The 14,927-nt window shown below is 35.6% G+C and overlaps 1 protein-coding gene across 1 annotated transcript in view; it reads right to left on the bottom strand.

The window, feature by feature from the left end:
* CSMD3 (CUB and Sushi multiple domains 3) overlaps positions 1-14,927 on the bottom strand; it is a 1,712,448-nt gene that overhangs the window by 84,962 nt on the left and 1,612,559 nt on the right. Inside the window, exons 51-54 of the mRNA XM_060195764.1 lie at positions 14,018-14,203; positions 11,374-11,568; positions 6,711-6,884; positions 2,334-2,507 (exon numbers count right to left, since the gene is read on the bottom strand). Of these exons, the coding sequence (XP_060051747.1) occupies positions 2,334-2,507; positions 6,711-6,884; positions 11,374-11,568; positions 14,018-14,203 (729 nt within the window). The remainder of the gene's footprint in view (positions 1-2,333; positions 2,508-6,710; positions 6,885-11,373; positions 11,569-14,017; positions 14,204-14,927) is intronic.

The raw sequence follows: 14,927 nt of genomic DNA, 5'->3' as shown, positions 1-14,927 counted from the left end.
TTTTTCTCAAGTTCTGATGCCAATTACTGTGAATATCAGTAATTAGGGAATAAATAAGACAAAATGCCTGAATAATTGACTTCAGGTTCAGTGTAGGAAAGAACGAGATGTGAAATACAGTAGAATGATGGGAATTTAGAGAAGTGATGAAAAGTGGGATTATCTTTATTCAACTCTACTCCTCACTTTGTAATCTTTCTGTCATAATAAATTCACATGGTAAATCCATATCTCAGGTATATCAATCATAAAACATAACAGGCATATGTATGCAAAAATGATAAAAGGTATTTAATTTAAAATAGTTCTTTTTATGTGTGAATTCATATCTAAATTAACTCTATGGATCAGAGAAATAATTGTTGAGTTGGTGATATATTTTATTAAGACAATCTCCAAATTACATATATTTATAAAATTTTACATATGTATAAATAATACTTTTTATAACAAAATATTAATACTTTAAAAATATCCCATAATCATTATGACACATTACTGTACCTACATTAGCTGTGCATGTATAGTGTTGGATACTTAAGAAAACAATGGGTTTCGAAATTAAAAGGATCATAATATAAACACATTCGAGGCTTCACTTTAGATGGAAGAGAATTTGGGCCCGGAGAGTTTAAATAACTTGCAATGGCTAACATAATTAGCAGTGAAACTGAAATGAGAACAGTGGTTCTCCGTGTTATGTGTGATGATTTTCTATGATTAATTATGTTGCACAGGATCTAAATTTGATGCAGCATCTGTAGCATACTAATGATGAAAAAAAAATGCAACCAATGTACTTTTCTTCACTAGAACTTTTCTAATGTTACATCACATAACAATATTTATGCTGCTTGTGACCCAGGAGGTGGCACAATGGCTGAAGCACTGAACTCTCCAGCATGAGGTCCTGACTTCAACCCCTTGCAGCACATGTACAGGTGTAATATCTGCTTCTTTCTCTCTCTCCTTCTATCATTCTCATTAATAAATAAATAAAATATTTTTAAAAATATTTATACTGCGCTGAAGTAGTAAAAAAATTGAATCCTTATAACTTAACCATTGAGAGTACATTTAAAAAGTATTTTATAGGGAGTCGGGCTGTAGCGCAGCGGGTTAAGCGCAGGTGGCGCAAAGCTCAAGGACCGGCATAAGGATCCCGGTTCGAACCCCGGCTCCCCACCTGCAGGGGAGTCGCTTCACAAGCGGTGAAGCAGGTCTGCAGGTGTCTATCTTTCTCTCCTCCTCTCTGTCTTCCCCTCCTATCTCCATTTCTCTCTGTCCTATCCAACAACGACAACAACAATAATAACTACAACAATAAAACAACAAGGGCAACAAAAGGGAATAAATAAATAAAATAAATATTAAAAAAGAAACTATATTTCTAAAAAAAGTATTTTATATACATATATCACATAAAAAAGAAGAATTTAATTACTCTAATGATAAAACATGATATGTATCATTCTATTCCACTTTTGTAACTAAGTTACATGCTGAAATATACATTACTTTGAAAGCTATTGCCAACTCTGACATCATCGTCACAGACAATATTTGTAGCCCTCTCCATGTTACTTGTCAGGCTCAGGCAAAAATTAGTAGTCATGGGCCCATTGGGATATACCTAAAATAGACTTCCTAGCTTCTTCTAACATGAAGTCTCTAAATCTCACCTGCTATATTCTTACCTTTAGGTTCCTGATTACTAAACAATTTGTTCTGCTTCCTATCTGGATGTTTTTTTCAGCCATTGAGTTGCAGATGCTACCATGACATCCACCTGACTTTCCTGGATAGAAGGCCTCACCAATGTACCCTGGAACCCCACCTTCCCAGAGCCCTGCCCCACTAGGGAAAGACAGGAACAGGCTGGGAGTATAAATCCACCTGTCAGTGCCCATTTCCAGTGCAGAAACAGTTACAGAAGCCAGACTTCCCACCTTCTGCTCCACATAAAGATCTTTGGTCCATACTCCCAAAGAGATAAAGACTAGGGAAACTTCCAATGGGGGAGGTGTGACACAGAGCTCTGGTGGTGGGAATTTTATGGGATTGTACCCCCTCTTATGCCTCAATCTTGTTATCTTGTTGATCATTATTAAATCACTAGTAAAAATAAATAAAAGCTAATATGCAGCAGTTTTAAAGAACAAATTGTAGAACTTTAGATTATCTTCACTCATACACGCGTGCGCACATACACACACACACACACACACACACACACACCATATGTATGAATGAGTTTAATTATGTAACCTACTAAAGTAAATACTGGTAATTTCATGAGCACAGATATCTCTGTATTTGCCATGCTTACTTACGCACACAGGATGGAAGCTGACCAGACCAATTGTGGTCCTGCTGACATATTCTCACTGAAGAACCAATCAGCCGAAAACCAGGATTACATTGATAAACAACCGTATCTCTGTATCCATAATTTTCTCCAATGACTTGACCATTCACAATGAATTCTGGGATCCCACAGTGACCCGCTGAAATGGGACAAATAGTATCCTTAATATTATTATTTTATTTATGTATTTATGCACATATAAAACATTATTACAGTGCTAAATTTTATTCAGAAATAAGTTTCTAGCAATGGATACATGTTTATAGGACACAAAGAAAACTATAAACTACTTCAAAAATTATTTGGAGGGCCGTATGGTTGTACACATGGTTAAGTACACATGTTACAATGCACAATGACCTGGGTTCAAGCCCCTGGTCCCCACCTGTGGGGGAAAGCGTTGGGAGTGTTGCAGGTGTCCCTCTGTCTTTCTCTCTCCCTACAACCCCTTCTCTCTAGATTTCTGGCTGCCTCTACCCAGTAAATAAGTAAAGATTATAGTTAAAAATAGCTTTTAATTATTTGGGAACTTTGAAAAAAAGCAACTGTATTAACATTTGGATCTAGAAGAAATGAGAAAATATTTCAATTAAAAAAAGAAAATGTTTCAATTTATATAAAAAGGAAATATATGAACACTTGAAAATAATGATGCAGCTGCTTATAGAGGTAATTTACAGCATTAACTTTTTAAATAAGAAATAATAGTCAATGTTGTAAGATTTTACTTTCAGAGGAAGAAGAGAAACAAAAAAGGAATAATTAAAAGAAACAGTTGAACGGATATATTACAGCTAGTTACAAAGATCAGAGGAAAAAATAAATGAGAAAAAGAATAGACTTTATCTAAGCTAAAATTCTTATGAAGTAAAAAAAATAGTTAAATTCCTTGATAGTCCTCTTAACACACACAAAGAATAAAGTGATGAATGACAAGAATATGAGAGTTGATATCACTACAAAGATCACAGAAATGGAAAGGATAAGAGAATATTAAGAACAATTATATGCTAATACATTTAACAGCTCAGAAGAAAAGGAAAAGGTTCTTGAAAATCATACTATACCAAAATAAACACAAGAAAAGTAGAAAATAGGGAATCAGACGGTAGCGCAGCGGGTTAACAACATGTAGTACAAAGTGCAAGGACCGGCATAAGGATCCGGGTTGGAGACCTGGCTCCCCACCTATAGGGGCGTTGCTTCACAGGAGGTGAAGCAGGTCTGCAGGTGTCTCTCTCTCCCCCTCTCTGTCTTCCCCTCCTCTCTCCATTTTTCTCTGTCCTATCCAACAAGGATGACATCAACAACAACAACAACAATAAAACAACAAGGGCAACAAAAGGGAAAATAAATAAATACAAAAATTTTTTTTAAAGAATTAAAAATATAAAAAGAAAAGTAGAAAATATTAATATTGCTTCATCTGTTTAAGGGTTTTTATACCCTCTGCTGCCTCTCTTTCTTTTTTTAAGATAAAGACAGAAAAGTGGGGCTTAGCACTGGGCTAAGCACACACAGTACTAAGCACAAGGACCAGATCAAGAACCTCCTTTCAAAATCCTAGTTTCCCACCTGTGGTGGAAGGGTGAAGGGATAGCTTCACAAGTGGTGAAGCAGGCTACAGATGTCTGTCTTTCTTGCTCCCTTACTATCTCCCCCTCACCTCTCAGTTTCTCTCTGTGCTATCCAGGAAAAAAAAAGAGGCAAAAAGGCAGAGACGAGTGAAAGAGATTACATGATCTAAATTTCTTTTTAAGTGGAATGAAAATGAGCTCCAACCTCATGGTGCAAATGGCAGTGCAACAAACTATCCAGTTCAACTATTTCACTGGCCCAGTATTTATATTTCAAATCAAAATCTCTCCTTAGCAAAATTTTATAAAATCAATATACAATTAAAAATAATTATATGTAAGGGGCCAGGCAGTGGCGCACCTGGTTAAGCGGACACATTACCGTGCACAAGGAACCAGGTTCAAAGCCCTGGTCCCCACTTGCAGGGGGAAAGCTTCACAGGTGGTGAAGTAGGGCTGCAGGTGTCTCTCTCTGTCTCTTTCTCTCTTTTTCTTCCCATCCTCTGTCTCTATCCAATAATAAATAAAATAAATATTAAAAAATAATTATTATATGTAAATATATGTAAATAATACCTCATGCTAATTTTTGGCATATTTCGAAATTAATAGTATTTAAAGAGGGAAATGACTCTATGAGTTACCATATTAGTGAAGTCAAGAAAAAAAAAGGGAGTCAGGCAGTAGTGCAGTGGGTTAAGCACACGTGGCGCAAAGCACAAGGACTGCCATAAGGATCCTGGTTCGAGCCCCCAGCTCCTCACCTGCAGAGGAGTTGCTTCATAAGCAGTGAAACAGGTCTGCAGGTGTCTATCTTTCTCTCCCCCTCTTTATCTCCCCCTCCTCTCTCCATTTCTCTCTGTCCTATCCAACTACAAGGACATCAATAACAACAATAATAACTACAACAATAAAACAACAAGGGCAACAAAAGGGAAAAATAAATAAATATTAAAAAATAAATTAATTAATTAATTAAAAAGAAGGAAAAAAATACTACCAGGAATTTTAAATAAGAGACTCTCATGCCTGCGGCTCTGAGGTCCCAGATTCAATCTGCACCACAGTGCTCTGATCAAAAAAAAAAAAAAAAGCAAGCTAGACTAATGGCCAGATGGCAGCACACCTGATTAAATGCACATAATGTATAAGGACTCAAGGACTCAGGTTCAAGCACCAAGCACTGCTCCTCACCAGCAAGACAGAAACTTTATGAGTATTAAAGCAGGTCCTATAGGTGTCTTTCTGTCTCTCCCTTTTATTCCTTTTTTCCCCTCTCAATTTTCTCTCCACCCTATCAAATAATAAAATATATTAAATTAAAATTTTTTAAAAAGGAAGAGAAAAGAAAAAAAGGAAAACAAAAGGGCAGCAGAGAGCAGTAGATTTGTAGTGCCAGAAATGAGCCCCAACAATAAACATGGTGGCAATAAACAAACAAACAAAAATGCAAGAGTTATAAAATCAATTCAACATTTGGTATTTATCCTTCTAAATAGACAAAAATGAACCTTTCTTGACAGTCATAAGACATGCAATAAAAAATCAAAGATAAATCAGAGCTAAAACAGTAATAAAGCTTTTAGGAGAAAACTTAATCAAAAAGCATTGTTGATGGATAGTTAATAGGGTTTTCTAAAGCAGACATAGAAAGCATATTGAGGTGGAAGTAGGAGTAAAGTACAGAATTTAAAATAAATAAATAAGTAAATAATTATTAATTTTATGACTATGTAAGGTAATAGTTGTTGCCATATTTTAAAATTAAGGAAAAAGATGAAGAATGAGTCATGGTATTCTCTTTAAAATTTGATTATTGAAACTTAGAATACATGAAGCATATATTATTTTTAATAATAAAAGGAAGGGTAAGAAGAAAAACTGATTCAGTTTATTTTGTTGAATTTTATTTTATAATGAATTCAAAGAATACTGAGAAAAGTCCTATTTACCTGAATCAAGCTTTGAAAAATAGATTTTAAGCTTTTGCATTTAAATATTTCATATATTCAGATTTTACAAAATGAAAAGAAAGATACTTATATGTAGAAATAATTTATCTTTCAGTTTTTACCTTAAACAAAAAGATGAAAGGATAAATTACTATGATTTAACCTGAATCAACAGCTACAGCAATCTATCCTCTGATATGCAGACATACAATTTTCAGCAATTAGTTTTTAGCTTTTTATTTCCAACAAGTCTGGAAGAAACCATGTTTCTCTTTAGGGGAATACGATCTACTAGAATTACTACTTTGTTCACTGTAAGAGATTTCTGTTGAATGATTTTTCACTGTGTATCTTTCTTGTTTGATGTTATTTTGTTTTGAAACCAAGGCTATTAATGCTGAGACTCAGTGCCTACAGGGTTCTACTTCTCTCAGAAGTTTTTGTTTTTTCTTTTCTTTTCTTTTCTTTTTTCTTTTCTTTCTTTTATTTTCCTCTAGAAAGAGATGCAGAGAGAGAAAGAGGGACATTGCAGCACTTTTCCACCACTCATGCATCACCCCTGCAGATGCTCCCGTGTGGTGGCCCAGGGCTTGAACCCCAGTCTTTGCATATGGCATCATGGGCTCTCTACTAGATCCACATGCTAGCCCCTTTCAACAGATGTCATTTCCAAAGTCAAACATGTGAATATAAAATTCTGTTTTCTAGCATTTTCACAGATTTTTTTACATTATCTCATATTAAGAAAACAGGATTGACTATTTTCCAGAGGAAAAGAAATATTTGGGGATAAAGTGACTTCAAATGTTGTACCTAAGCATCTGGTTTCTGATCCACTCCAAAGACCTGAAGAAAGGCATTCCCGTACAGCAGAGCCCACAAGCATGCATCCCAAATCACAGGTGAAGATGGCTGTTGAGCCGTAAGACGTCTGAGTTCCAATCTTATTTCCATTTGGAGGTGTAGGTAGTTCTCCACAAGAAATAACTTGAAAGTAATAATTTAAAAAAGTAAGAAGATAAAGACAAATTCATTATGCACTGGAACAAACCATACATAATAATAACAACAACAATAATAGTTGTTGTTATTATTATTACTATTATTATTATTTTATCAGAACATTGCTTAGCTCAGAGAGATGATGATGCAGGAGACATCAGTACCTCAAGAATCTTCCCAGCCCTACAATATATACTTTTAACATTTTGAATTCCTTATGATTTGACATGTATATAATAAAAATTGATACACCCCAAGTATGTTTAAATCAATGTAACCATGTAGAAGAAAATAGAATAAATGTTAGCTGTATTCTTCTGAGTTCTTTTAAGAACTTTTAAGTGGCAGTGACATGTGATGTAGGTGTTTTCTTTCAAGGTTTCTATTTCTTTAAAGTTTTCTTTTTCTTGTTTTTGGGAAGATAACCAGCTCAATTCCTCAGCAGTAGAAAACAAATCAGAAGTTCCAGAGAGTCCAAAATCTTTCTCTAATAATTAGAAATAACCACAATTAATTTTTATTGAGAATCTCAGAGTTTATGATGACTTTACTGTAACAGATTTTCACAAAAACCATTAAATTTAATTGTAATTCACTTCTTTGTAAACTTTAGGAAACTGAAAAAATAAATAAAGGATTAGATGACCTGTTAGATAACTCAAAACCCAGCCCTTTTAAAAAAATGTTTTATATTTATTTATTTTTCCTTTTGTTGCCCTTGTTTTTCATTGTTGTTGTAGTTATTATTGTTGTTATTGATGTCATTGTTGGATAGGACAGAGAGAAATGGAGAGAGGAGGGGAAGACAGAGAGGGGGAGAGAAAGAAAGACACCAGCAGACCTGCTTCACTGCCTGTGAAGCAACGTCCCTGCAGGTAAGGAGCCAGGGGCTTGAACCAGGTTCCTTATGGCAGTGCTTGTGCTTCATGCCATGTGCGCTTAACCCACTGCACTACCACCCAACTCCCAAAACCCAGCTCTTATAACACCATACTTATGATTAGAAATTATATATATATGAAGCATAGGTATGTAGAGAGAATAAATCAGTAATTGATCATATTTCTTGAGTGCTTATTTTGTACCAAAACATGGCCATTAGTTCTTTAACTTAAGCAATTCTTAGAGCAATTCTATGGCATAGTTGTAATCATTATCTGACTTGTATTCTCTAGAATATGTGTACTTAAAAACAACATAGCTTAAATTAGTTTGCATAATATGTAAATAATTATCTAAAAATGTAGTCCTGGCTGTCTAACTCCAAAACCTAATATTTAGACATCAGTTGCCAGTACTTTTTCATTAGTGGTTTTCAGCACTAGGCTTTAAGTGGCTAATAAACAAATCAAAATTTTAGAAATTTAAATAGTTGCATATGAGATTTTAAATTTACTATTTGTTTCTGAGCTTATTCTCAAAGCTCTTCTTTGAGATAACTGTAATATTGAGTAATAGTAAAACAAGTATTTTTTGTTATTTTAATGAAAAACATGAGTGATGGGGCCAGAAAAGTTACTAATGTATTCACCTTCTCATTAAACTATAATTCTTGGGTTCCTTGCTGTCCTCTATCTTTGACTGTGTGAAGAAATTTGTTCTTACATATTGCTTATGCACATTTACATACCATCAGATCAAGCACAATGAAACCAGACAATCATTTGTTTAATGTGTGACTCAACACTTTACCTGTTGATAATTTTTTTTCCTAGTTACCTGGCGTATCATGTCATGAACCTTTTACAAATATACTTATTTATTTATTTATTGCCTCCAGGGTTATTGCTGGGGCTCAGTGCCTGCACCATGAATCCACTGCTCCTGGAGGCCATTTTTCTCCCTTTTGTTGCCCTTGTTGTAGCCTTGTTATGGTTATTATTGTTGTTGTTGATGTCGCTCGTTGTTGCTCAGGACAGAGAGAAATCGAGAGAGGAGGGGAAGACAGGGGGGAGAGAAAGACACCTGCAGACCTACTTCACCGCCTGTAAAGCGACTCCCTTGCAGGTAGGGAGACGAAGGTTCGAATCAGGATCCTTATGCTGGTCCTTGCGCTTTGTGCCACGTGTGCTTAAGCCGCTGCACAACTGCCTGACCTCCATTTTTATTTATTATTAATAGTATGTTTGTAATAATATAAACTGTAAGATTATAATGAGCAGGTGGTGGGTCTGGTATGGAGTTCTACACTGTGATCATGTAGTGTTTTAATAAAATCATACTTGAAGAAAAAGGAGGTTGAGAAAGAAACTGGAAGAAAATTTGCAAAAGGTAAAAGTTAAAAAAAAAAAAAAAAGAAAATACAAACAAACAAAACAAGGCCACAAAAACAGTTCACTTGCATAGCACACCAGCTTTGTCATGCACGTGGCCCAAGGGAGTCCAGCCTTCACTGGAGGTTTGGTGTTATGCTGTCATTTCCTTTCTCACTTTGTCTCTGTAACACCCTTTCTACCTTAAAAGAAAAAAAAAGAAAGAAAGAAAAAAGAAAGGCCACTTGAAGTAGTAAAAACCCAAAAGAGGACAAAAAATAAACTCAATTACAAAGAACTCCATCATGTGTAATTATTGTTGTTTAAAATCTAATTCATCACATTATTTTTTAACAGTAGTGCTAATAATGGGCAGCCTTACCCTGTACCTGACTGAAGAGGGAAAGCTTTCAGTTTCTCACCATTGACTATAATGTTGGCTGTTGGTTTGCTGTATATCAATTCAACTAGTTTGAGGAATTCCCCATCTATCCCATTGTTTTTAATGTTTTGATCATGAAAGGATGTTGGACCTTGTCAAAGGCTTTGTCTGCATCTATTGAAAATGACCATGTGATTTTTGGTTTTACATTTGTTGACGAGGTGGATCCCATTTATTGATTTATGTGTATTAAACCAGGCTTGCTTCCCTGGGGTAAAACCTAATTGATCATAACATGATTCTTTTTAAGTGTTTGTTTTTTATTTTCTTTTTTTAAATTAGAAATGGAGAGAGGAAGGGAAGACAGAGGGGAGAGAAAGAGAGACACCTGCAGACCTGCTTCTCCACCTGTGAAGCTACTCCCCTGCAGGTGGGGAGCCGGGGACTCGAACCGGGATCCTTACACTGGTCTTTGTGCAGTGCGCCACGTGCACTTAACCTGCTGTGCTACCGCCCGACTCCCAACATGATTTCTTTTTTTGTTTAACAAAGGGAAAACCTTAAATATTAGGTATTTATGTTCTTACAGAATACAGTGTATTGTTTTCTGCTATTTAACTATTATAACCCTATTAATACTTGATTCCATCATTATTGGACAAGATAATGAGAGTCTATACCACACATGCCATAGAACTGTGTTCTACACAAAATGAAATAATTCATTTTCTATCTACAGGATTTTTTAGCACAAAGTAACAGAGTAAATATAATGAAGCACATTCAAAGGGAGTTCAAGATATTTCATCTGAATATACCATGTTTGTCTACAGCCATACCATCTTGAACATCTCTGATCTCATCTGAATATACGAGTGTCTAATCTACATTAGACACTGGCAATTGATAAAAGTGTAGGGGCAATCTAAGAGGTGACATAATATAAAATGTTTTGGACTCTCAAGCAAGAGGTTCTGAGTTTGATCCTCAGCATCAGGTGTACAAGAGTGGTGACCTGGTTTTCTTTCAGACTTTTGCTCTCGAAAGAATGAATGAATGATGGAAATGCCAGTAGATTCAATGTGATTCAATAGTCATTGAGTTACTGTTAAGAATCAGTTTCTAGCCCCCCCCCAAATACTATAATTTAAGTCTTATAAATAGATGTTATTGTAATTTGCTAGTATAAAAATTTGGGATGGGGGTTTGGGTGGTGGTATGCACAAGGACCCAGGTTCAAGTCCCCACTCCCCACCTACAGAGGGAAAGCTTCACAGTGTCTCTCTCCCTTCCCCTCACTATCTCCCTTCTCTTTCAACTTCTCTCTGTCCTATCAAATTAAAGAAATAAAGTTAAAAAAATAAGATTGGGAATCCAAGAAGATAGATATCAGATAACATGTAAAAAACAGAGTCATGCACAAAATGTTTGTATTGAATTCCACTTTTCTACAATTTATAGGTTTTTAGGCTTTTGCAAAATTATAAAGGCAGTTTCCTTTTTGATGACATAAATGTAATTCTGTCAATAAATTTATAGGATAGAAAGTAAGATATTCTACATGTAAACTACTTTACCATACGCTTGGAAATCTGCAATTATACAGTAAATGTTGTGCAATTATAGTAAAGGACTGACCTAGGATTCATAGACAGTATTTCTGAATCTAAACTCCATGCTGTTTTCATAAGCATTTACTAATATGCACAAATATATAAATACACACAAAGTAGAAAATCTAAAAATATTATCTTATAAGTGTTTGGGAGAACAGAAGTAATTTAAAAACTAAATGACCAAGGATAACTTATGAAATTAGTTTATCAGAATGTATACTTACTTTGGCAATAAGGCCTTTCATTTCTCCAACTCCAGGTACCATTAGGAAGGCACTCAATAGAAGCAGGACCTAGTCCATGATAACCGGGGTCACAACTGAAAACTACCTTGGTTTTATATTCATAATGGGAACCATTCACAATTCGCCATCTTCCATGTTCCAAAGTAAAAGAATTGATGCTTGGACATGTAACAACTACACAAAAAAGTACAAATACTAATAAGTAAATTATTTCTTTTTTTTCCCTTAATGATATATAAATCACAGCTATTTCTTTACTTAGTTTATTCACTACAATGTCATGTAAGATCCTTTAACATTACCGTGTTCATTGTTTTTTTTTTCTTTCTTCCACCCTTCCTTCCTTTCTCCCTTCCTTCCTTCCTTCCTTCCTTCCTTCCTTCCTTCCTTCCTTCCTTCCTTCTCCTCCTCTTTCTCTTTCTTTCTTTCTCTCTCTCTCTCTCTCTTCCTTTTTTCTTGGTGGAACCAGGGCTTTATGTGCATAATACCACCACTTTGGGCCAGGACAGGAATAGAGACAGAGATGAAAGGAAGCACTGAAACTTCCTTTGGTACCATAATTAACTTATTATGCAGTTCTGAAACTTGAACGTGAGCGATGCTCATAATACAGTGGTGCCAGAGAGTGAATCTGTGACATCTGGGAACTCCACCTTCAAAATTCTATGCTGTTAGGGCACCAAAGTAAAAACTCTGTGGTGAGAGGGAGGGAGGGTAGACATTGGTCTTCCCGGGTGTGGGGGGGCGGGCGGGAGTGGGGGGAGTGGGATTGGACACAGTCTTTTGGTGGTGGGAATGGTGTTTATGTACACTCCTATTAAATTGCAGTCATATAAATCACTATTTAATTAATGAGAGGGGAAAAATTGATTGTATGTCTCGAACTTTTTAAAACAGAAACTGAGCCTTTTTAATACATAGGCTGAGTCTTTGATATGTTGACTCTCTCAAAAGCCTAGACCAGGTAGAATAGAAGCAACCAGTGGCACAGCTATATATAAGATGCTAGTATGCTCAGACTGTGTCCAGAGACTTCAGGTGTGAAATGACAACTGTTCAGCTTCATTACTCAGGTAAGACCTTTCCTTTCATAGTATTCTCTAATTCCATTCCAGGTGGTTGACTACCTAACAAAGTCCCAAAACCTAGATATAGACCAGGTCCCCTGAGATAGAGCATATGTTCACACGTATCCATAAACTAGGGCAAAATATATACCTGAAAGCAGAAGCACACAATAGTCAGCAGTGAGTACCCCCCAACACTTCACCTGCACTATTCCAGCCTTCAGGTTCATAATGGTTCAACAATTTGTTTGGCTTTGTATGTTAACTCTCTTTTCAGCCACCAGGTGCTAGATGCCAGCATGATGCCAACCATACTTCCCTAGACAGATGACCCCACCAATATGTCCTGGAGCTCCGCTTCCCTAGAGCCCCACCCTACTAGGGGAAGACAGAGGCAGACTGGGAGTATGGATCGACCAGTCAACGCCCATGTTCAGTGGGGAAGCAATTACAGAGCCAGACCTTCCACCTTCTGCAACCCACAATGATCTTGGGTCCATACTATCAGGGGAGAATGGGAAAGCTATCATGGGAGGGGATGGGATATAGAGATCTGGTGGTGGGAATTGTGTGGAGTTGTACCCCTCCTATCCTCCGGTTTTGTTAATGTCTCCTTTTTTAAATAAATAAATAAAATACTTAAAAAAATTCTATGCTGTAATGAGCTGAGATAGCTCCCCAGCCCAACAATCCTCATTTTAAATAAAACTGCACTTAAATTGAAAAGTTAGTATTAACTGAGAATAATTGAAAAACAGAAAAAAAATAAAAGACCCTTGTAAAAATATTTTCTTTTTTTTACATTTTTATATTGTCTTTATTTATTTATTGGATAGAGACAGCCAGAAATCGAGTGAGGAAGGGAAGATAGAGAAGGAGAGAGACAGAGAAACACCTGCAACCCTGCTTCACCACTCATGAAGCTTTCCCCCTGCAGGTGGGGACCAGGGGCTTGAACCTGGGTCCTTTCGCACCTCAACATGTGCACTCAACCAGGTGCGCCACCATCTGGACCCTATAAAAACATTTTCTAATCCTTTGGGTATAGAACACTTCACAAAAAGTATTTATTATTTTATATAAATTTCGTTCACTTATTAAAGTAGTAACGATAGCAGTGGAAAGCATTCTAATTGTAAGTAATCTGAAAAACACCACAAAAGTTGACAGTTACAGATCATCTCAGTAACAAAATTTACTCTTTGAAACTGGAGCAAAATGTATGAGACAACTGTAACAATACGAAGTTACAAATTTCAAGGACTTATATATTTAAAACACATGTCTTGATTTTTTTATATATAAGTGGAATTTATATAGAATGAAGTTAGCCTAACTTATGACAAAAATGTTTTGAAACTTCACAAAACGAATGAAAATTCCTTATATTGCTTTCCAGTTTTATAACATTTGAGATAGTTTAATTTTTTTTTACTTCACTCTTAGACCTCATACTTTTTTAGTGATTAATTCTAAAATCAGAACAATACACAGAATGCTAATTCATAAAAGAACAGTAGAAACACACGCTATAAAATTTTCTTAGTAGCACATACCAACACAACGAGGAGTCTTATTGTGGTTGCTCCAAGTTCCATCTGACTGGCATACAGCAGTGGTAAGTTCCTTAGATGACAATCTATATCCATCATTACAAAAATAGGTAACTCGGGTTCCTACCAAATAGTCTGTTGTGAGTATCCCTCCATTGGCTGGGGCTTTAGGTATTCCACAGGAAATTGCTAAAAATTAATTAATTAACTAATAAATGCAAAATCATAGAAAAAGGGAAATAATTTATTTGATCTTTTTCTCGTATTTGGGAGATTAATGGTTTACCATCAACAGTAAAATACAGTATTTGGTACATATATAACATTTCTCAGTTTTCTGTGTAATGTGTAACACTGTAACCCCCCCTCACACACCTAGGTCCTCCTCTACCATGATAAATTTCTTAAACTTTAAATCTTTTAAAATAATTTAAAATTAAAAAAAAAATCTTTACAACATTTCAGAATAACTACAAAAGATATTTTGATCACTAACTTTAGGAACATTTCATTTTAAACATTTATTTATTTATTTTGGCAAATCTCTGGCTTATGTGGCACAGGGCATCGAACCTGGGGCCTCAAAGTCCCAGACATGAGAGTTTTTTGCATAACCATTATACTATTTCCTCCCATTCCCATTTTGAACTTATATTGAATAGGTTTTAAAATATTTTTACTCATGATTTAATTATGATTTTTGGTTTGTTTCTTGTAGCATGTATGTAAGTATCAGAATTTATACAGATTATGTGAGAATATAAGTCAAATTAATAGAATATATATAATGATCTCTATAACTAGATCACCAAAATGTAAACTGGATAATAAAACCAGGCCATTTCATCTCCCGGGGCCCTAGTCAGGGAATTCTGGGATTCCCACACAGATGTGATGGATCTAGATCTCTAAA

Source organism: Erinaceus europaeus, chromosome 1 (genome assembly GCF_950295315.1).
Source record: "Erinaceus europaeus chromosome 1, mEriEur2.1, whole genome shotgun sequence".
Lineage (NCBI taxonomy): Eukaryota > Metazoa > Chordata > Mammalia > Eulipotyphla > Erinaceidae > Erinaceus > Erinaceus europaeus.
This window is presented reverse-complemented; position numbering and strand designations above follow the sequence as displayed.